A 24,012-nucleotide genomic window follows, 5' to 3' on the forward strand; every position below is an offset into this window, starting at 1 on the left:
ATAAGAGAAAAGAACACAGAGAAAAGGCTGCATACAGAGAGACAGATAAGAGAGATAGATTAATAGAGGCATACAAGAGGAAGAGAAATAGAAATGGAGAGAAAGAGACATACAAAATGGAGAAGAGATACAGAGAAAAAGGAGAGAGATACATAGAGAAAAGGGAGAGGAAAAACAGATAGAGAGAGAGAATGTGAGAAACATGAGAGGCATCCCGAGAGAAAAAAGCGAGAAATGGGGGCACAGAGAACAAAAGATACGGAGTGAGAGATGAAGAGATAAAAGGTGAAAGACAGCTGAGAAAGAGGGAGACATGCAGAAGAGGGAGGCTTAAAGAAGGGAAAAGGAAAAAGCCAAAAAAAGAGAATTGTGTGTCTGTTATAGTAAGTGGGACAGTTCACATTTTCTGAAGCTCAGTTTTTAGGTGGTCTCGTGCTCGGGTGGTGCATTGCATTATGGGAAATTGGGAATGGATGTAGGAGACAGCTCCATTTGAGAGAGAGAGAGAGAGAGAGAGAGAGAGAGAAGCGGTGTTGTAGTTGATGCTGTCTGATAGGTGTGACACTGTAAACTAGGTCAGAACCAGTGAGTTGTGTATTGACAGGGAGGCTTTCTTGCGCACACACACACACACACACACACACACACACACACACACACACAGTAGATGATAAATTCTGATCAGTTAAACAGTAGTCATGTGACTGTTATGATGTTGTTATTGTGTTACAGTATTTATAGCGGACCTGTAGCAGGTCGCAGGGTTTTAGCGATTGTGTTGTGGTTAATCCAGCGTTGTGAAGCTGGACTTGTTTGTGTTGATTATGTTTGAGCTCCACAAATGCCTCCATGACATTTCAGCCCCATCACACAGAGACTTGATTATGTAAGCAGTCTGTCAGGTGGACTGTGAGGGAGTCTGGCCTGGAATACTCACTCAGTCGTGAACACTCAGCAATCCGGATCATACACACTGATTTTACACACTCACCCTCAAGTCAGAGCTCAGCTACGTACTCGCATTGTTTAGATGCCTTATGCTGTGATGTACCTTTTTATATCAGCCCTAAGCGATGTACAGGCTGTCCCTGACACTGTTACTCACTGTGTTAGCGCCAGTCCTGAAAACCGATTTATCCGGCTAAACAAATTACATCGTCATGACCCAGCCACAATGTGTTCGGATTACCTAAATGTTCTTGTAACAAGATAAGTAAAACATGGAAAACATGTTTAAAAATCATAAAATATCATAAAAATAGTGCAAAACAGGTAAAGCTGTGATTTGGTACTAGTTACCTTGTTTCAGTGTAGCTGTTTGGTCTGTTGGTAAGTGTTAGGGAACCTCAGTGAAATATCTTTTCATCTCATTATAGTTGTATATATAAATATGTAATGTTCATATAAATGCATATATATAGACTTTCTAAAAAAAGAAAAAATACCCCTGAGCATAACCTGTTAGACTCCCTCAGGCACACACACACACACACACACACAGCCCCAGGGCAGGGCAGGACAGATGGTCATTTTTCTGATTGAACAGGCACAGAGAGAGCAGTCACTGGTGGAGTGAGAGCTATAAGAGTGCACACACACACACACACACACACATACACATACACAGACTCATTTACCACTTTAAATAACATCAGGATAGATGATCAATTTTCTGGTCCACATGAGTAGTAACAGATCATAACACACAGCATATAACAGAACTATGGCTCTCTATGATAGAAGCTAACTTACGCCGCCTCATACTACACACCATACACATGCTTGTGCTATTACCACGGCAACCAGTACTGATAACTCAGCGATCCTTTATCTATAATGGCGTTTTTTAAACTTGCACGAAAGATTGAAGAAAATGAGGCACTGGGGTTCAGTGTAATCTGTGTAATCTGTACACTCCCAAGGCTGTGTTAGGTAATATGATTGAGGACAGGACCGCAGTGGGAATTTGCTGCATCATCTCATCGTGGTCTGTGTGACATCCTGTATCTGTCTCGCCACCTTCCCGACTTAAGCAGGCTTTACTCCATTTACCAAGTTTGTCTAAAAGCCGCCAATAGGAAGACAGCATAGCATGACGAAAAATGTGAAACGAAATACAGAACAAACATGCTAACGGGCAGACTGAACATCTTTATTTCATTTCAAGCTAATGATTTTGCATGCTCATGCTAACGAGAAATCTTTTTAAATGAGAGCTGAGTCTTCGTCTTTCCTGGTGTTGCGTCCTCTCTGCCCCTTCCTCCTGAAATTTGCTCTGTCATTCTGCTCTCTCTCTCTCTCTCTCTCTCTCTCTCTCTCTCTCTTTCTCTCTCTCAGCATCTGAATTCTTTTACCTCAGTGTTTTCTTTGTCTCTATTGATTACTCGCTTCCCTCCTCCCACCACATGCCTCCTTTCACACATTCCTTCCATCCTCTCTCGCCTTTTCTCCCTTTCCCTTTTTCCTCTCACCACTTCCTTCTCAGCTGAAATTGACTGGATACAGGGTCAAGCTGTTCCTGTATTACCGGTGTAACACCTCCACCCTCTTTTTCCAGCTCTCTCTCTCTCTCTCTCTCTCTCTCTCTCTCTCCCTATTGCTGCAGTGATGTCTGTTCGAAATATTGATGAATCAGGGAGGAGGCTGTTACAGTCACTGGCTTCCAGCCATGTAGATCCTTCCCACCTCTCCTCCTGTGTCTCACTCCAAACCTTGGTCCACACCCCTCCCTGCATAACGGAAACCGAATCTCTTTCGTTCATTAAATATAAACGTTCACGAGGATTTGACTTGCAAAATCAGTGCAGGAATATTCAACATATGTCAGCGTTCTTTCTCTTTTATTTCCCCCCTCCCTTTTCATCAGCCATTTCTGTTCAGCTCTCCACACAAAGAGAAGAGGCTCTCAGCCACCCCGCAGACAGACAGACGGAGGCTCTTAAAGGGCCAGCGTTGCTTTCATTTTGCTAGAAAGCTCCAGTTCACAGAAGGCAAAGCTGTTTAGTTGGGTTTTTTTTCACTAGTTTGTTGATTCATACATTGTTAGCAAATGATACTAAACAGCAGTTTTATTCCTAGTCATGTATGTCCAGGTAACTGTCATTTATTCATTCATTCTTCAGAAAAGGCTTAATCCTGGTTACAGTAGATCCTGAGCCTATTCCAGGAACACTGGGTGTGAAATAGGAATATCCCCTAGATTGCACATCTGTATATTAAAGGGCTTCACACACACAATCACGCCTTGGGACGTCTTACCGTAGCCAGTCCACCTACTGTCATGTTTTTGGGAGGTGGGACGGATCCAGAGACCCAAGAGAAACCCACACAGAAAAGGGGAGAAGATGTCTGATAAGGTGGATCTTCAGTATTCCATTCTTTATCTGTTAGCAATTCTTGCAGAGATGTATGGGATATTTGATCATATATTCTCATCATTTTGACAGTAATGATTTCTGGTAACTGGCTGGTAGTGGTGAGGAGAAGTTTGGACCATCTCCGCTCTGTGTCACATGCAGCCTGGTCTATCAGTGGAATATTCAGTAAATAAGTGTGTGTGCTGGGGGTTTTGTAGGGGCTGTGGCTGATCTAACACAGAGCCTTGTGTACAGATGGCCGACTGAATCTGGTCATCTTGGCGCTGTGTGAATAATAGATGCAATAGAGGGACTGGATTGGCTTTATACCACCCCAATCTGGCTGATTTCCAAACACTAGTGTTTGAAATAACAGTTTAGAGATATATATACAGATATATATTGTCAAATGTTTTGGGACATCTGCCTTTACAACAGCTTCAACTCTTCTGGGAAGGCTTTCCACAAGGTTTAGGAGTGTGTTTATGGGAATTTTTGACCATTCCTCTAGAAGTGCATTTGTGAGGTCAGGCAGTGATGAAGGACGAGAAGGTCTGGCTTGTCCCAAAGGTGTTCTTTCGGGTTGAGGCCAGTCAAGTTCCTTCACACCAAACTCACTCATCCATGTCTTTATGGACCTTGCCTTGTGCACTGGTGTGCAGTCATGTTGGAACAGGAAGGGGTCACCCACAAAGTTGTGAGCATGAAATTGTCCAAAATGTTTTGGTGTGCTGAAGCATTAAGAGTTCCTTTCACTGGAACTAAGGGGCCGACTTCTGTACAGTATATATGCCATAATCAGTGACCTGTGATTAGCTAGATGTGCAATGGTGAACATGGAGAGGAAAATAGACACAGACAAGTATAGACACATAGACTTCATCAAGTATACATACTAGCTAGAGAGATTACATTTTGGCCATTAAGCACAGAGTCTGGTCTTTGACAATACATTTTGGCCATTAAGCACAGAGTCTGGTCTTTGACAATACATTTTGACCATTAAGGATACAGATTGGATATAGAAAACTACATTCTGGCCATCAAGGATACAGTTTGACTATTGAGAAATACATTCAGCCCTTCAAAGATATATTCTGGCTATCAAGTCTGGTCATGAAGCGTACATTCCTGTAAGTGAGTATACATTCAGAGCATCAAGAATACAATTTGCCTGTCATGGATATAATCTGACCACCAAGGGTACAGTCTGTTACTGAGGGGACACTCATTTATTCTGCAGTATGTTTGCAGTGAAAATTGCACTTTAAAGCAGGACATGGAGGGGACAAACAGATTTTACTCCCTCGTGTACAATGACTGAGGGCAGGCAGAAAAATGGCCAGACGTTATACACATGGACATTCAGACACAACAACAACACATACACAGAGTGAGAGACAAACAAAAAAACTGACATATCAGGGTCACATACTTCCAGAGGCCACATTTCGCGTAGCAGCAACAAAATCAGCCAGTGGCATGAGACTTCCTAAATTCAGGAAGTAATCAACTGTGCAACTAGTGAACACGATTAGTGGCTGATGAGCAGCAGATGGTCGGTTAGTGTCCTATACATCATACATGACGACATACATCACCATTCAGTAGTAGTCTCTGGGAACTGAGATGAATGGATCTTGTATTGATTTTTTGTTTGTGTTTAATGTGTTTCAGCTTCTGAATGTACCACAATTCATCTGTGTATCTATCTATCTCTTCATTGAGATAGCTATTTGATATACTGTGTTTATTATACCTATGTAAAAATATTAGATATTATATATTTACTGATTTACATACGTGTGTAAGTGAGTGTGTCCGTCTATCTGTAGGCAACTGCTACTACTAGTGTATAGAAAAGAGGAAGTTCCTTATGTAGTGCAGTACACACACACACACACACATATGCACAAGCAGAATATGTTCATGCTTAATGTTCTTTTTTTTTTTTTTTGAGTAGCTTCCTTTAAGGAAGTCACTGGAGTAAATCTCCATGCATTACATTCAGCTCCAGTTAATAAGCAGAAGTGCTGGTTGCTTAAAACAGAGTAAAAACGTGCTTGTTATGTCAATACATCCGTTACCAATTGACTGGAGCAAAAAAAAACTAAACCCTTGCATGCAGGTTTCAAACAGGAAGCTCTCCGGAAACTCACTTCTTCCCCTTTTTTCAGTCTGCTCTGTTTCTTAATTATGGCTGGTGATCATTAGAAAATATTCGAACACTTTGGTAGAAGGCGTGACTTTCACATTTCTACAGATTGAAGGTGCAGTGGTGAGTTTCAGGTGAAGGAGCTGTTGGGAACAATAAGATGTTTTTGTACGAATAGTGTTACTGAGCTCAGCGACGTCTTTTGAGGTGAGCTTCTGATGCTGAACTGGTGGCTACAGCTTTATTGGTTAGCTACATTAGCCTCATAGCTTCAGTGCAAAACCAAAGAAGCAAACTTTAGCGTACGTCTGTGGTATAAAAGGATGAAACTTAATGATGGGACATGCTGAATCAATAATTAAGACACTGAAGGTGAAGATGTTTGGTTAACAGAATCATCACTGTTTTTCTCCTCCTGTATCCTTCACAGGCTGATTCCACCTCAAAATGGAGCACCAGGACATGATGAATTCTGGAGAATACGGCTCTGGGGAGGGCGTAGTGTCCGCCATGGCTGACGTGACCCTCGACGACGGCCCTCAGGAGGACATGAAGAACGGGACGGCGGCACACATGAGGCCTGGGGACGGCCCAGGAAAAGGTCAGTACGAGGACACAGCTTTCCCGTCTAGTGCTAACACACACCACTTTTATTCATGTCACTTTAGCCTTGCGAATTCTATTCCCATGATTCCTTTAAAAAGTGTTTCATCTTTTTTCAATCTTAGAAATAATTCCTAATATTTCATAGTTTAGTGGAAAAGTGAATGTAATGGACATTTATATATATATATATATATATATATATATATATATATATATATATATATATATATATATATATATATAAAAGTTTGCTACGTCTCATACACAGATAATTCACCTTTTTATAGATAATACTCAGGAAACATGGAGACAGCAGGACAGGTCGTGTGAAATTACTGTCATAAATCAGGAGACCAAGCTCCCCCTTGTACATCCCATAAAAGTGTTCAGCTCAGTCATCTAATTTTTTTTTGTGTAACTTTGCTGAATCTAAAATAAAGAAGCTTCAGACAGCAGAAATGTCTGGTCGAAAAGAAGGAATTTAAATCCATCATGCACATTTTGGAATTGTTTTAAAATGAAATATGCCAAACTGTTCTGGGAAAAATTCCCAAGATTTATGAATATATTTCATCTGCCATGCGTTTGGTTTTTTTGTGTTGATAACCCAGGCAGCATGTAAGGCGAGAGAAACCTGTTCTCCACTAAAACCTGCTCTCCAAGAGGTCAACAACACCATCAGCTCATCAAGCCGTTTTGTTGATGCCATGATGTCAGTTGTGTTTACTGTAATCCCAGCAATACATCTGGGTTCCTGTGATGCTCAAACTGTAGATTCATTTATTTCCTGCCGATAAAGATGGTGAATGTGAGAAACAAGCTATGAGAGAAATACAGGGAAAAATGAGGAAAGAAAAAAGAGAAGAGACACTTGAATGATGTAACAAGTCAAAAGAAAGTGAAAACAAACAAAAAAAAATGGTAGTACAGTGTGCTCCTGTACCACTTCTCAAGTTTTAAACTGAAATATTTGATAAGAAAAGTGTTAAGCCTGAAATATCAGGCTTTCTTTAAAATTTTCCATAGGATGATGTGCGAGTGACTGTAAAGTGCCTCGACTGCTCAGTTCTGCGGTCGGCTCGAATTCAGAGTGCAGAGTGAAAGCCATCACATGTTCAAGGTTTCCCTGTCCTGACCAATCGGCTCACAAGCTGGGGAACAAGAGAGTAAAAACAAACAGAAAGAGACTGTGAAAAATGAATCTTACTATTCAGTGAATATAAATTATCATTATTATTATTATTATTATTATTTTACAATTTTTCACTGCAATGTAGCTAAACTTTACAGCTCTCACTTTAACTGTGCCATCCAGTCGAGTGGTCACACTAAATTTGCTTATTTCAAAGCTACAACCAAGACAAATCTTTATTTCACCTGCATCACTAATGATGATAAATCTAAGCTAAAGAGCAAGCTAGGGTAGTTAGCTAACTGATTCTAACTAGAACTGTTTCTTTTTTTTAATCTGTGCAGAAAGTGCTGCAACAAGCATTATTGTCTTAAATACAAAGTGTAAGCAGCCATTTTGGGAAAAAAAAAATTAGTTTCCAAATGAGTAAATGTAACTGGAGCTTCCTTTCATTTGCAACTTTCCAAGACGAGCATCCTCTCACAGAGGAGACAGAGGAGTCAAAGCCTGAATCGACCTCTCGAGACGATGTGACCGAGGGTACAGAGCCTAAAGCTGCCTCCACTCATGAGGATGTGGTGTCTGGTATGCCGTTGTGAATTACATCACCGCTTTATCCAGCTGCCTCCCTCCTTTCCCGAGCTCTTCTCTTTTCTTGGCTTCATCACAGCACACATCTTTAACCCCGCTGCTTCAGCTTTCAGTTTGGCTTCACGTTCATGTTAACCCAGCTTTTCCCTTTCCGGAGGGTGGACAAATGAATTAAATATAGGTCAGCTATTGTTTCTATTGGGTATAGAGCACTGATGGTGGTGTAAAGATGCAAAAGGTAATGTGAAATGAAAGAGATGGTATTCCTAGTTGGTCTCCTTTGTCCATCCAGGCTTTCTGATCAGCGATGGGATGCAGATAAACAGTACTCAGGACATTTCCCTCAACTTTGTGTCGCAGTATTATATGTGAACCAGTTTTCTCGTGTTTAATGGGATGATCACGCTGCTGCTCGCAGTGATTACAGAGGTTATCCCTCTGGGCCTGCTCACCGCCCTTTCTAGCAAGCTCTTGTTGCATTCATTTCAGTTGCGTTTTCTGTAAAGCTTTTTTATTTAAATTTGCTCAATGCAAAGAATTATATCTCAAGTGTAAATTGCGTGTTTTATTTAATCTTAGTCATTATGAGATTAATCTCTTTTTTTTTTCCAAGCTTTGTATTTAATCTAATTTTGCTTCTATTACAGTTCTGCTGAATTCTTGATTCTGGTCATTAGATGTATTTTCATACAACAGCTGCTCAGACAGTAGTTGGAGAGTAGTTCAGGCTGCAAGGCAAATGATGGGTTTATGTAAATGTGCTCATTATTTAACATTTTCCAGTGTCAGCACTAGGCAGTGGTAAAGCTGTAAATATATTTTCTAACACTTAAATGAGAAAAAGAAGTAGGGAGGAGAGAGAGAGGAGGAGGGAGAGGGAGGAAAGGAAGAAGAGAATGAAGAGGGAGAAGAGAAAGGAGAGGGAAAAGAGGGAGAAAAGAGGAGGTGGAGGGAAAGAGAGGGAGGAGAGAAAGAAGAGAGAGAGAGAATAGGATGGAGAGGGAGGAGAGAGAGAGAGAAGATAATGGAGAGGGATAGAGAGGAGAGGGAGAAAAGAGAAAAGAGGAGGTGGAGGGAAAGAGAGGAAGAAGATGATGGAGAGGAAAAGAGAATAGTATGGAGAGGGCGGGGAGAGAGAGAAGATAATGGAGAGGGATAGAGAGGAGAGGGAGAAAAGAGGAAGTGGAGGGAAAGAGAGGGATGAGAGGAAGGAGATGATGGAGAGGAAGAGAGAATAGGATGGAGAGGGAGAAGATGATGGAGAGGGATAGAGAGGAGAGGGAGGAAAGAGAAAAGAGGAGGTGGAGGGAAAGAGAGGGAAGAGAGGAAGAAGATGATGGAGAGGAAGAGAGAATAGGATGGAGAGGGAGGAGAGAGAGAAGAGGATGGAGAGGGAAAGAGAGGGAGAAAAGAGAAAAGATGAGGTGGAGGGAAGGAGAGGGAGAAGAGGATGGAGAGGAAGATAGTATAGGATGTAGAGGGAGGAGAGGGGGAAAGAGAGGGAGAAAAGAGAAAAGATGAGGTGGAGGGAAAGAGACGTAGGAGAGGAAGAAGCGGATGGAGAGGGAGAGATTATAGGATTATAATTTGGATGCAGATTTATTCCATCATTCTGAAGTTACAGTTGAAAGGTGTGAACGTTCTGTATGTCTTCTGATCTACCTCATGTGTTAGCAGCAAAAAAAAATATAACTACATCTAGTGTATTAACTCATTGTGTACCTCGAGGTAAGAAAATGATTCTTGGTTAAATGAGCAGATTGTACAGGTTAACCATACTGTTACTGTCTAGTGGTTTCCTGGTCAGTTCCCAGAAGTGAATTTAATGGCTTTAATGGCTAATGGGTCAGAGTAATGACTCTCTGGAGCACATGAGCTACTGGTTAGTGATACATGTTGAGTGACCATCTGACACTTTGATCAATGACAGTTAAATCTTGCTGTCATGATACAAAGGGAAAAAGCCCTGCTGTGGTAGAAAACTCAGTGTGTCTTCTGCTACAGCAATATCATCAATCTTGGTAAGGCTAGTAATCAAGTCTGTTAAAGATAATGGACTCCAGACCATTAGACCTCTCACGTCCTATGGCTGGAGCTTTGTTGGAAGCTAATTAGAGTGCCATTAGGCAAGATTTAAATATTTAATGCTACAGAGCTTGTTGCTGATGCTAGCAGGTCTGTGACCTTAATAGCACTTAGCACTCAGAGTATACATCTGAGTGGAATGGAAATTATTTTAAAATGAAATGAAACGATCCTGTGCTGTAAAACTTAAAACTCCTGCTGTACCTGTGAGTGCTACAAAACACCGGCACTGGAGACTCCTCTCATAAATGTTAAACAAACATCTCCTGACATGATTTTTTATCTGTTTGCAGTATCGACATACCAGTGCCTGTATAAGCTGTTACTATAGAAAAGGATTAGATAAAAAGGATGTAGATTTACCTGTGTTACCTGAAACTGCTGTCCAATCAGAAGCAAGAATTCTGCAGCACTGTAACTATTGTAACTAATCAACCTGTAAATCTGAACTCAGTTTCACTTCTGGATTGTTTTACTCTTTCTTTCCTGTCTCTCTTTTTCCCCATGTGTCATTTCCATGACCTGACGGATAGCTGCACCAAGGACAGCAGGTGAAGGTATGCTGGGCTTACAGCCTCATTTTCCATCTTCAGTAGTTAGCTTTGAAGGAAACAGATGTCTATATGACACATACTTCAGTCTCTCACTAGCATTCATTCTCAGCTACTCCATCACAACTGCTACCACATACACTCTGCAATTCAGTATTAGCTCTCTGTTAGATCTCTATTCACTGGGCTACGATTGGCAGGCCTTAAAAGGTACAGATGTTGATTCTAAGAAAATCAATTTCATTGGCGTGTTTAGTTACGTACTTAAAGATTCTTCCTGTAAATATGGACTGTAAAAATGCAGCATAACGTCAGACTTTGAACAGGATGAAAACCCATCCGTTCTGCACCAAGCTGTCTGACAATAAAAACACAACGTTTCTCCTGCACCAAAGCCTATTTGCAAACGGACAATTCATCACCATCTCAAGTCATGTTCCCACAAAGCTGTTCACATGGTGCAAGTGACAGAGATGCTGCTGGGTCTCTGTGGGTGTATCGTTCATGTTGGCTTTGCTTTTGTTTTCTCTGTTGTGTTTTTGACTTATTGTTTTGGTTTGGAAGTTATTCTGTGTTTAACGAGTTGTGAGGTACTTTTATAAGCCATTAAACCACATTTCCGCCACTTTAGTGTTTCCTTTGTTCTCTTGCTGTCCATGCTGCAGTCTTGCATTTGCTATTTGCACTTAAAGTCCCAATCAGGAATAGGACGGATTCCATCACCACTAGATTCATTAGAAATTTCAGAATATTTTTGGTAAGATGTGGTTAGTTTTTGTTATTTTTAGGATAATTCCGTGTAAATATTTATATAATATCGTTTAATATTGGCCTGTGTTTCACAAGCTATTTAAAAATTTGCCTTCTACAGCTCTTTATCCATTTCCAAAATGAGTGATATCATTATTTGTCATGGATTAGCTCTGATAATATGTTAGACATTGCATATATCTAATGACATCGTACTTTTGCCCAGCGTAACCTAGTATTTTAAACTGCAGTATTTCTTTAACGTTGAAGCCTTGAAGCTGTTACAGCTATTCCCTACTGGTGCTTTAAGTCATGCCAAAAATTAGCAAACATTGCTTATTATAAAAGTGCCCACAGCTCAAAAATGTTTTAAGTTCCTAAGAAATGAATGTTGAATTGTGTCCTTACTGTTTTATTGGCAAGAATATTTTTCTTTTTTGTTTTATATTTGAGTCGTTTTATCTGGTTGGTATGACTTCGAATCCTTGGTTTCTTGGTACCTTTGTTTTCCGTCTTGGTGTGTTGCTAATCCCGCAGTGTTGTCTGTGGCTGTTCCTATCGCTCTACCTCCTGCTCATTAGATGCTTTAACACCGGAGGGGCTCTCTCCACCACACAGTGGTAGAAGCAGCGCGGCGTCTATGGACAGGGAAGAGGAGCGTTTGAATGGGGACATGGCTCGGTCTGTTAGCCCACAGCAGTCACCCATGTCCCCACAAGCACCACAAGCTGCTCCGGCTGATGGTTTAGGGTCTGCGGTGCTGAGCTTTGACAGCCAGGTGAAGACGAGTCCTTCGGAGGAGATGGTTGGAAAACACAGTCCCAGTGGTTTACAAGATGAGAAAGAGGAAGAGAAGCAAGGTAAAGAGGACGAGAGTAAAGTTTTAAGATCTGATTATGAGGAAGAGTTAGTTGAGAGTCCTGCCACACCTGAAATTCAGATGGAGCAAGAAAGAGATGTAGAGGAAGAAGAAGAAAAAGATGAACCAGACGTAGTTCCTCCAGTCCACAGCACTGTTGTCTCAGATGTGTCACCACAGAAAGATGAAAGCTATGTCATTAAGCCCTGTGAAACGATATGCCAGCCCCAGATGACTCCAGATGAAGCAAAGAAACGAGGCCTGTCATTTGACTATACAGAGTCCGAGCTTGTTCAGCAGGGAACCCCTGACCGCTGGGAAAATGGCTCTGACAAAACTCCTCCAGAGAGCAAAAGTCCTGACTCCTGCAGGGCTGACCCTGGTTCCCCTTTCTCTCCCAGTACTGCTCCTGATCAAACCCAGGAGTCACCGCTCACTGACCACCAGAACGAAGCCCAAGAGTATGAACCAGTGGAAGAACAGGACCTAGAAGTGATCAGTATTCCTACAGCTCAGCAGGAGGTGATAGTACCCAAGATGGAGTCAGCAGTAGACACCAAACCTGAGGTTTCTGAAGAGAACAAACCAGAGAAGTACCTGGAGACAAGTGACGAAGATCTCATTGCTACTGTTGAAGCCGCACAAAGCGCTGAGCCTGTTGCCCAACCAGAAGAAACAGCAGCAGCTGTTGCTGAAGTTGAAGTGGATGAAGAAACAGCAGCAGCTGTTGCTGAAGTTGAAGTGGATGAAGAAACAGCAGCAGCTGTTGCTGAAGTTGAAGTGGATGAAGAAACAGCAGCAGCTGTTGCTGAAGTTGAAGTCGATGCTGTTGAACCAAGTCCACCAGAACCAATTAAAGCAGCACCAAGGAAAACAGTACCTGTTAAAGATGCTGCCATTAAAAAAGCAAAGAAGCCCATTACTGCGGCCACTGCAACCCCTGCCCCCAAATCCACCCCAAAACTCGAGAAAGTCCCCTCAAAAGACGCCGCGCCGGTGCGAAAAACAAGCGCCCCATCCAAAGGTCTGTTTTTCCTTCCTTTCCTCAACCCCCCTATAAACCTTCTTTCTTTCTTCCACAGATCTTCCTTTTTATTGTCAAGTAGCTAAGCTAAGCTATGCTAAGCAGCGCCCTTTCTGATAAACGTACACCACCAGTCAAAACGAGTGTTCGGTTGAAGAAACGGACTGCTTGTAGCCACTAAATATCTCTCTCTCTCTCTCTCTCTTTGTGAATCTTTGTGATCTGTCTTTCCTTCCCTTCCGTGACTGTAGTTGGTGTCTGTGACTAACTCTGAGCCTTATTTGTGTTGCTGGCACTGTTTTCACCGTACCCTCCTGTTTGCACGTCACCTGTGCATGATTGTTGACTGTGGTACATCACTGACAAATCTTTCATGTATTATGGCGGTCACATCCTTCCCTCAACACACATAAAGACACATTATCTTGTCTAAGTTGAGTTTTATTCCCAAATAATTGTTCACAATTTCACAGATGCCAGTTATTTATCGACTTATCTGAACTGTATGAATTTGGGATCGTTCGGATTTACATTACTGCTAAATAAGCGCAGCTATGACAGGCTAGGTTCAAAATATAGACTAGCAAGCGGTTTTTCTGAACCTTGAACCCTGAGGATGTTTTTACATAACATTTGTAAATATTTCTACAACCTCTATTAAGATGAAACTACATATATTTTATAAGTTACCTTATGGAACTCATTTCTGGTCCTGAAAGTCTGAAAAGAAGAAAGTAGGCAGATCCATTGCATAAATATATTGTGAATCTCAATTTTTCTGTGGATTCTATGAAATTATGTAATTGTAATTGGTCTGGAAATAACAGACAGCACCTTTAAGAACGAGAGAGAAGTTTTTATTGTAACTTTCCCAAAGTAAATTTTCATTTAAGTTTCATTGCAGTTAATTTTCATTTCCAGCTCATCAGCCAGGGTTTAAAGAATATCAATAAATACATTTCTTAACCTAAACGCACTTTGTAATTAGTTTGGCCGTGCAGAGTTCAGGTCATTCTTCATCCTTTTTCTAAAACATGAGCTTTAATTTAAACACGGTGTTGATAACATGAACTTGGACTTATTAATCTGCACATTCTCTCTATAAACAGCCAAGTCCGGAGCAGCAGCTGCTGATAAAAAGGTACAGTGCAGGTGGTTTGTGTATGTTGTGTTTAAATGCATTAATTGATCTAGGTTTCACATTAACAGGTACTGTTTAGAGTACTGTATTATATTACAATTTCACATTTAAAAAAATCATTAGCCCATTAAATATTTAATTTTGAGGTTGGCATCAAAATTCAAATGACATCACATCCTGGAGGAAATCCACAGAACAGGAACTTCTCAGAATCACAGCTCAAGTTGTAGTGCAGTCCTTTCATCTATTTCGACTTCCTACTAAAACCCGTAGCTTATAATTTCCGACAGATTTCACACCTCTTATTGATCGGCTTGTAACTCAAGTAATCCAGATTGCCTGTAGAAAAGTATCAGTTTTCCACTACAGCTGTAATATCTAGCTCTATTCTGGTTTACTCAAAACATTCTTTGGGGCTCAAACCTGTACTTGGAACATTGACCTCAACCCAGACTCATAATGTAACATGCTGGTGAATGAGTTTAGGCGCAGTGGGTGAAATGGGATTTATTCAGGCAAATCCAAGAATCATAGTCAGCATCTCTAGCAGTCCTAGTGTCAAATAAGGACAATCCATAATCAACAGCGATGGCACAACTACAGAATAGATATGGAACAAGAAATAAGACACACAATGCATTCAATATACTTTCACAAAGATACTAAAACACAACAGGGTATACACCGATCAGGTATAACATTGTGAGCAGTGAGAGGTGAAGTGAATAAGACTGATGATCTCCTCATCATGGCACCTGTTAGTGGGTGGGATATATTAGGCAGCAAGTGAACATTTTGTCCTCAAAGTTGATGTGTTAGAAGCAGGAAAAATGGACAAGTGTAAGGATTCGAGCGAGTTTGACAAAGGCCCAAATTGTGATGGCGGATAGACGACTGGATCAGAGCATCTCCAAAACTGCAGCTCTTGTGGAGAGTTTCCGGTCTGCAGTGGTCAGTATCTATCAAAAGTATCCTTTAAGTCCTGTAAGTATCCAATAAGTCCCGTAACTTACGGGATTTAAAGGATCTGCTGCTAACATCTTGGTGCCAGATACCACAGCACACCTTCTAATGGAGTCCATGCCTCAACGGGTCAAGGCTGTTTTGGAAGCAAAAGGGGGACCAACGCAATATTAGGAAGGTGGTCATAAGGTTATGCCTGATTGCTGTAAATAGATTAATTGAGCAAGGATGTGACACTGAACAGCTGAACAAAGCAGGACTGGAACAAGGACTAGAACTAAAACAAGGGTGCATGGCAAAGCTTAAATAAAAGCACAAAAAGAGCATTAAACAAGTGTCAGCAGCTCACCGTGCTGAGGGAGGGATGATGGTCATGTGTTAGCCCATGAGACCCTAAAACATGTGAGGTAAAAGGTGAAATGTTAAGCTTTGAGAATGAGAGATATTTATTTCTTTATAACCATTTATTCTTTGCACATTAACCATTTGTAACTTCTGTTGTCCCTTGTTTTTGGTTTTAGTCTTAATTTTACTTTATATAATTTTCTCATTGTCTAATTTATAACTTTATGTTCTCTCATTATGTTATGTTCTACTCACATTATTTTAACACTTTCTTTTGTGTTCCCTCTCATTCTCAATGACACAAAAAAGAGCCCTTCCACATCCAAACCAGGCAAAACTAGACTCACCTCCACCAGTAAACGAGCTTCATCAATCCCAGTGCCCCCAACCAAACATACCTCCACCTCTGCTTCTCAATCTGTCCCAGTCTGTGCCTCAGCCAGAGCTGCTTCTCTAAACTCTAAAGTACACACTGTAGGAGCCAAGGAGCCCAACGCCACAGTGAGTAATCACAACCCTGTGACCTTCCACTGCCCTGTCCACCTCTCTGCTCTGTATGGAGATTTAATTGGCACATTGACGCTGTTCATGATTTCCCAAGAGCTTATTTAAAGAATGTTATATCAAGTAAGCTGGAAACCTCAGATGGGCTGGTGTGGAAATTTATCAATATTGTTTGTAATAATTTCCAAAAATACTAAACAAATTCTAGCCATTACTCATACCACATGCTAATTCTACTATTATTTTTATTTTATATATAGCCCGGTGATGCTAGGACGAAGACTAAACCTCAGGGTATCGGCACCAAAATCCCTGGTGAGTTGCATTTTTTTTACCCTAGGTCCTCTTGAAAGTTTCAGTTTTCACTTGATTTCCTCTAGCGAAGAATAAATATAGACCCCACCCAGTTTCTGTTATATTGCTACTGTGCTGCACAGAGAAAAAAAAGAAAATCCCCAATAAAATGGTAAGAAATTGTGCAAGTGTGGAGGTCTGTTAGATTTGTAGTGTGTGTATCTAGCTATAACGTAATCAGGTGAGTTTATGGACAAATTGCTGTTCATTGTGATTACATATTTTCGCCCTATATGTTTTGTTTGAGACCAGGCCTAAACGACAATAAAGTGAAAGGAACTCCAAACAGGGGATAAGCAATCTAGTAAACATAAACCCAATCTCAAAAGTCAAAGTCAAAGAAGCTTTATTGTCACTTCAACCATATAAAGCTTCTTTGACTTTGACTTTGACTTTTGAGATTGGGTTTATGTTTCATAATAAGTTTCAAAATAATCATAATTGCATTATCCATTATATATTAAGGCATATGACATACTTTTTTTTGCATAATTACTTGCATTTTCATGGCTCTCCAGCAGCCGAACCCCCTAAGACTCCTGATCGCAGCGGCTGCAGCAGCCCTGCCACCCCGAAATCTCCGGCCAGTCGCTGCAGCACACCTGGGCAGCAGGTGAAGAAGATAGCCGTGGTGCGCACTCCACCCAAATCACCTGGATCTCTCAGATCTCGTGCCCCCATTGCTCCTGTCGCACCAATGCCTGACCTGAAGAGCGTCAAATCCAAGATCGGTTCCACTGAGAACATCAAACACCAGCCTGGAGGTGGAAAGGTAAGTTCAACGAGAGCAGATGTTTAACTCGAGGTCTGAATAAAAAACGCTGTTCTGTGCACCTGGAAAAGAGTGGCAGAGGAAATGTCTGAATGCGCCCTGTAGTTATGAAATGGTAGTGAATTCTACCATTTACATCCCTGAATGCAGCCCCGTTCCACACCTATGTGTCTGGGAACCAGCCACATGCTCATCCCAGGCCAGGAAATCCCTCAGCTAGGCCTTTGTCAATCTTCTCACTTTACTTCTTAGGTGCAAATCCTCGACAAGAAGATGGATCTGACCAACGTGCAGGCAAAGTGTGGCTCCAAAGCCAACATCAAGTACACTCCAGGAGGTGGCAATGTGAGTAACCAAGCTCCCTCCTTTGTAATGTGTTTACACAGCAGGCCAAGGTGCCTCGGATGTGTGCTTCAGACTCCATCCTTAGAGCAGCAGCTCCACAAACAGTCCTCTGGCTGTAGGCTTAATGCTGTCTTGCATTTCCTCTGCCTCTCTGGGTGACTGTTCTTAATAAGAAGCTGGACTTTTTCCTGTTCTGAAGTCTAGGTGCAGCTCCAGAGACAATATCAAGCACATTCCTGACCAGAGCTTTGGGTATTTATTTTTAAGTAGCAAACTTTAGGTTCAACTAATAGATGTATAGAGGTGGGTGATATCAAATTGAATTTCTTTTTTCAAACAGCAGCATGGAGGAGTTGGTGCCCTTTAACAGTTACTGTGTAAGAAACTGCTGGATTTTACAGAATGGACACAGTTAAACCTAGCACAATTAACAAGTGATCACAAAATGTGGTAAAAAGGCAAGAATGGCACATGATGAATTTGTTTAATCTGCTTTAAAAAAAATCCAGATAACACTGGCAAGTTTACAAAAAGTCTTAAAATCCAGCAGGAAATGAAGTGTGGTGATTATATCATGGATCCTGATCCAGCCTGGAAATAAACCTGTGACGTGATATTTTTGCCAGATCACGCACCCCTACAGGAAACTGTTATTAATTAATACAGACAAAGATTAATGATCATGTTTATTCATTCCTGAAGTTATTATGGTTGGTGTTGGTGTTTAACATGATTAGATGACTGTATGCACTATATATTTGTTCCACTGCTGATCTGAATGTGAGAAGAAAAAAGGTGAAAGTGGTTTGAAATTGCTTTAACTTAAACTACATATTCATGTTTTTTCCCCTTAGCCGTCAATATGATGATGAAGGACATTTTTAGAAAATTGTCTTTGCAGCTTTAGGGGTGATGATGAGCAGCATAATATACTTCTCTCTCTCTCTCTCTCTCTCTCTCACTCTCTCTCTAAAGCATGATTGCAGGGTGTAAAATGAACCAAATTTTCCTCGAATTATTTTTGCAGTTCTGATATTTTCCCTCGTGTCCCAGCAGCATCAGTGTTTGACCGTGTCTGTCTCTCTGCCTCCTGCTCTGTCTGTCTCTCATTGTGTGTCCAGGTTCAAATTGTGAACAAAAAGATGGATCTGAGCAACGTGCAGTCAAAGTGCGGCTCCAAGGCCAACATCCACCATAAACCAGGTAAAAGACTGAAGAGCCTGACGCTGGCAGCCATTAAAGTTTTGAAATGAACCCAGCACTTTTAATTATTCCAATTATTATATTAATAAATTAATTATTAATAAATTTACCCCAATATAAAAGCCAACCAGGACTGTGTTTGTCGCAAATTGCCAGAGAAACACATTATGTGTGTGCTTTCAAACTAATTTCTCATTTACTATCATTACACTGGGATAGATAATTATAGCAGACTCTGTATTTAACCCGAGCACTTTCTCACAGCTCTTTCACACACACATTCTGTGGGACATGGCTGTAAGGAGGACGAAAAGTGATCGCTCCTTAAAACGTCTGCTGTTTATTAAAGCCATATCAGAGCATATTGGAAAATGTTTTCAGAAATGTTCTCAATAACATCAAATGAACTCTTAAACTCTTGTCTGTATGACGCTGTTGCAATAATAAAACAAATCTGGAGAGCAAGCTAGGCTAGTTAGTTAGCTGATACTAGCGAGGACTGCTAAGAGTGTTGTTATGGTTACAGTGTGGACACATCATGTCACATCTATGTATGTTTTTAAAAAAGTGTGAAAGCATCCTTTACCGCTCATCCTGTTGTTGTTCAAATTCCACCTTTAATCAGTGGTGACAGAAATGTTTATGTTCAGTATGTAATCTGTGGTTAGTCCACACGTGCACTAGCATGAACGCTTTCCTTATCAGTCCACATGTTTGTTGTTGTTGCAGTTGACGTGTAACAGCTGCAGAAAATATCAGCCTGCATTTGCATGATATGTTCTGGCTGTTTACTTCATACACACACAGTGTACAAGTTCTAACAGATATTTGCATGATCAGATTCATGTGATGTGTTTGTTTTTGTTTGTTTGTTTACTAAAGTGCTGTACACTTTTTTTCCTGCAGGTGGTGGAAACGTTGAGATTAAATCAGAGAAGCTGGAGTTTAAAGCTCAGTCCAAAGTGGGATCTCTGGAGAACATCGGCCACGTGGCCGGAGGTGGGAGCAAGAAGGTGAGCCCCTGTTTACACGCTACGTGCTTAACTAATAAAGAAAATAAACAAGACTCACACTCAGATTAATGACATGGAAATAATACTTGGTGTTTTTTGAGTTCCTGATGTTATATAAGTGTAAATCCACATTAACCGTAATAACTACAGCTGTAACTAACAAAGCCAATGCGCTAAACATGTGTCAGCGCTAACACTTCACATCATGTCTCCACCTACTTACAGATGTCTCTATCTGTCCTCCTCTAGCATAGGGATTTTCTATACATCTCCCTTACTCGTCTCTAACGTCTTGGGCTGCGGTCCAGATTGTTCTAACATCGACTTTCCGTCTCTCCACTTCCCCTGGCTTTAAATCCCTGCAGTGGTCTTAAGGGTCGTCCCAGCAGTTTATTACCTCCAGTGAAGTTCAGAGGAGGCCTGAGGGATCACTGCACGGATCAATGTGTAGACCACAGGATCAGATGATACCCAGAATGCACCGGGAGCTTTCTTTGAAACTCAGGAAATGCGGTGTTACGTAGTGTTTGTGTGAAGCCACATTTGGTGATAGAAAGGTGCAACAATAAAAACGGAAGACAGTTAATTAATAAATAAACAGAAGTGGAAATCACACACACACACACACACACACACACACTTACAGTTGTGTTTATTGGAGCAATGAGCTGTGTGGAGTCTTGCTTTCCTTCCTCTTCTCTCTATCTAACGCACACACACACACACACACACACTTTCTCAGCTGTATCCATCCGTAGCTTCCTTCCTTTCTGTTCTCCTTCGGGTTCTTGGTTATTCTTTTTTGTTACCTGCTTTTTTTTCATTAATTTCCTGCTTCGTTACGTCAACGTTTTAAATTCCTCCGGTTTTCATTTGCTCATGTGTTTCTGTTGGTTCTCATTTTATTGACATCATGTTTAACTTTGATTGTAACCCCGTCCCCTGTGGTGAATGTCTCATGGCCCTAGAGAGAGAAGGGGATGGAAGCAGAGTCGGGGCCTTCGTGTGCCTCCGTCCACTCAAATGGGGACACACCCATTGACCCCCTCCATGGGGAAGTCGGTGCCCTAAAGCCGAACCACTCCAGTAAGTGGCATTTCTCCTCATTAAACTCCATCAGCAGCCAAACCTCGTGCTGCAGGACAGCCGCTACAACCAGAATCACAATTATTTTCCCTAAATATCAAAATACATTTCAGGGGTTTATACAAACAGAAAACAGATGATTCTTTCAGCATGTGAGCCTGCGCTCCTAATAATCCCGTGTTAAATATTAGCACAGTTCGAGTGCGAATGAACGGTGACCTTTAATGCTGCCTCTATTCAGGAGCTAACACACAACACACACACTCACTGACATTTATAACAGAAGAATGAATAGGAGCAGTGTTGGGTTCCGGATGCTGATTGATAAATTGATAAATGCCAATTAATTGTGTGTAACTCGCTCCTTCTAGCACAGGGAGTTCAAGGAATAAAAAGAAAAACACTGATTGATATAGGGAAGTTTCTTTAAGCATAGTGTACATTTATGTAACATTTATGGAAGCCAGAGCTACAGCTGCTACACGGGAAAGTCTCAACAAAATGACGAACTTCAATAGAAGAGAGAGAAAAAGAGACACTTACATCAGTGATTTTTCACCTCATGTCACTCAGATCTCTTTTTGCTGGTTGTTAGTAGGCGGTCCCACCTTTCATTTAATGTCTGTTGTCATGGTTACACTGGTAGCACCAGGCTAATATGATATCCACTGCAATACAGAACATAAGAAATATTCACTCATTGAACCACAAATCAATAGTTATCCAATTTCCTGGAGGGAATTCGTTTTTTTAAACAAATACGATGAGATTAAATAGAGTCAGTGCAGCAGCAGGGGTGCGAGAGTTTAATTACAGGGTTATGGAATGTGCCAGAATAGCCTTGAGTAGTTTAGTCATTAGAGAAAAACATAAGTAGAAGTTTTTAGTTATTTTCTGATTTTTAATGTACACTACCGCTCAAAAGTTTGGGATCACTTGCATATTTCAGCTTGATTTCAGCTACGGAGGAAGACTCCATCAGCCAAGCCATCTTGTGGGAGATGCTCCAGGACGCATGGGGTGAAATCTCATCAGATTATCTTGAAACATTGACCGCTAGCATGTCCAGGCTGTTTTTTTTTGTTTGTTTTTTTTATGAAGGCATGAAGAAAACATTCCCATCATTTCCATCAAAATCATTATTTCTAACTCTGACATGTCAGCAAGTCCTGTTCTTTTGCTATATTTTCTATTCAGACTAATTTCATGTGTTTCCTTGGAAAACAATACAATTTTTGAGTGATCCCAGACTTTTGAGCGGTAATGTAATTAAAGAGCAGGTTTCACTGTAGTACCTAAGAAGACTAATGATGTTTTTCTTGCAGAAAAAGTAGAATGTTATTGGTGCAGATATATAGACTTATATCTTGTCATAGTGATATACCACCACTGCTGGAGTATGTATAAACAGTACATACATTAATAAACATAGCTACAGATTTATAGGTTCTGGACTTCATATTTCTGACCTCTTTTTTCTCCTGTAATTCTGTTTTATCCTCTTCTCCACCAGATTGAGTCCCACAAGCTGATGTTCCGTGAGCAGGCGAAGGCTCGCACTGACCACGGCGCCGACATCGTGGTCAAATCCCCTTGCATGTCAGCGGAGGGTTCACCCCGCCCTCTCAGCAAAGTCTCCTCCTCCGGCAGCATCAACATGAGCGAATCGCCGCAGCTCTCCACGCTCGCAGACCAGGTGACCGCCTCACTCGCTAAACAGGGCCTGTGAGTCCACTTCCTGCTGCGACTCGCTCGACCACCTCCACACCGAGACAAACGCAAGGCTGTAACACGGCAATTAAAAAAGAAAAAGGTTGAAAAATATCATTAAAAAAAACAAAACAAAAACAAGCATTTCACCTCAGTCTGTTTAAAAAAAAAAAAAACGAAAAAAAGGTGCTTGCTGGATTTCTTCATGAATTTTGGTTCTTGACTGCAAGGGACTGATCATTGATAACGTTATTGTCCTGTTCTGTCTGATTAATCGAACTCGTTACGCTGCTGTATTGATCTGTCCAATCAGTAACAGCACATAGAAGCCCATCTACAATGCTAGAACGTCCACTTTATACCATACACCGACTTTTCCATCTCTCTCTCTCTCTCTCTCTCTCTCTCTGCTTAGTTGCCTTATTGTGAAAGCTTCCCTCTCATCTCCCTTTATTAATTCATTTCACCTAGACTAGTAGGGATTTGTAATTGCATTTTTTTTTAAATATATTAATAGATACTACCTGAAATTGGACTTTGAGGGAGAAAACAAGCCGAAACGAGTTAGCAGGAATCATCGAGACTGTATTTAACGCCGACTTTGAGAATGACTTAGCAACTTCTTGGCACCCTGACAATTATCCACGTTTGCTGCAGAAATCATGCATTATCATGCTGTCAAACGGTACAATATACACACCAGGCTACACACACACACACTCAGCAATTAAACAGGAACTTAAAATAATATGCCAATTTCCCAGTGGATCAACTAGTGTAAATGTCTAAGCTAACAAAAAAAAGTAACAAGGTGTGAAATGCTCACGGATCGTAAATAAATAAATAAATAAATAAATACTTGTGGATCTTTTCCATACTTCAGGCTGACTATCAGTATCACAAAAGCCAATATCATGACAGCAGACCTGCTGACCTTTACACATTGCGATTAGCTCCGTATTTACAACCCGAGGACGCTGCTACGCGCTATCACTACAATAAAATACGTCTTATTTCTGTTCTCTGCATGGCAGAGCATGTGAATCTGGAATGATTGACAAAGTGTAAAAGTGTTGAAGTGGCTGATAGCCCCGCCTCCTTCCTCCGTGTCACATTAGTAACGATTGGATTAGACTCAGTTCACTTGTTCCACCTGAAAGACCTTCTCTCTCTATCAGTCAGGATAAAGAGAGAGAGAGCTTGTAGTTCATTAAGTGTCAGTTTGCTACATTTATTACGCTGCAAAAAACTCTCAGCAAGTGCAGATATCTCAAATATAGAAGAGTGTGTGCAATATATATATCGTATTATGAGATTATTCTAAATCAAATATAAAAACTTGATGCGTTTCTAAATAAAATAATGTACAATTTATATGAACGAAATTAGAACATTATAATATAAAAATATTGAAAGTAGCTCTAATCATCATATATTTGATTTATTTATTATGATCTTGTAAAAGGA

General features: G+C 40.9%; 1 protein-coding gene and 1 long non-coding RNA gene across 2 annotated transcripts in view; one reads left to right on the top strand and one right to left on the bottom strand.

Annotated features, from left to right (window-relative positions):
• The window catches only part of maptb (microtubule-associated protein tau b), a 29,967-nt gene extending 7,281 nt beyond the window's left edge, over window positions 1-22,686 (top strand). Inside the window, exons 2-13 of the mRNA XM_058404894.1 lie at window positions 5,942-6,112; window positions 7,718-7,834; window positions 10,459-10,482; window positions 11,808-13,109; window positions 14,219-14,250; window positions 15,868-16,059; window positions 16,323-16,377; window positions 16,935-17,188; window positions 17,441-17,533; window positions 18,655-18,736; window positions 19,643-19,749; window positions 22,349-22,686. Of these exons, the coding sequence (XP_058260877.1) occupies window positions 5,959-6,112; window positions 7,718-7,834; window positions 10,459-10,482; window positions 11,808-13,109; window positions 14,219-14,250; window positions 15,868-16,059; window positions 16,323-16,377; window positions 16,935-17,188; window positions 17,441-17,533; window positions 18,655-18,736; window positions 19,643-19,749; window positions 22,349-22,564 (2,628 nt within the window). The 5' untranslated portion in view covers window positions 5,942-5,958 and the 3' untranslated portion in view covers window positions 22,565-22,686. The remainder of the gene's footprint in view (window positions 1-5,941; window positions 6,113-7,717; window positions 7,835-10,458; window positions 10,483-11,807; window positions 13,110-14,218; window positions 14,251-15,867; window positions 16,060-16,322; window positions 16,378-16,934; window positions 17,189-17,440; window positions 17,534-18,654; window positions 18,737-19,642; window positions 19,750-22,348) is intronic.
• Window positions 20,426-22,434, bottom strand: LOC131362697 (uncharacterized). Its single transcript, XR_009206230.1, has 3 exons — window positions 22,305-22,434; window positions 21,379-21,503; window positions 20,426-20,898 (listed from the first exon to the last, which is right to left on the bottom strand). It is a non-coding gene; the product is annotated as an uncharacterized LOC131362697 (long non-coding RNA).
• Window positions 22,687-24,012: the final 1,326 nt, after the last annotated feature.

The sequence above is a fragment of the Hemibagrus wyckioides genome, linkage group LG12 (assembly GCF_019097595.1).
Source record: "Hemibagrus wyckioides isolate EC202008001 linkage group LG12, SWU_Hwy_1.0, whole genome shotgun sequence".
NCBI classification, from domain to species: Eukaryota; Metazoa; Chordata; class Actinopteri; order Siluriformes; family Bagridae; genus Hemibagrus; species Hemibagrus wyckioides.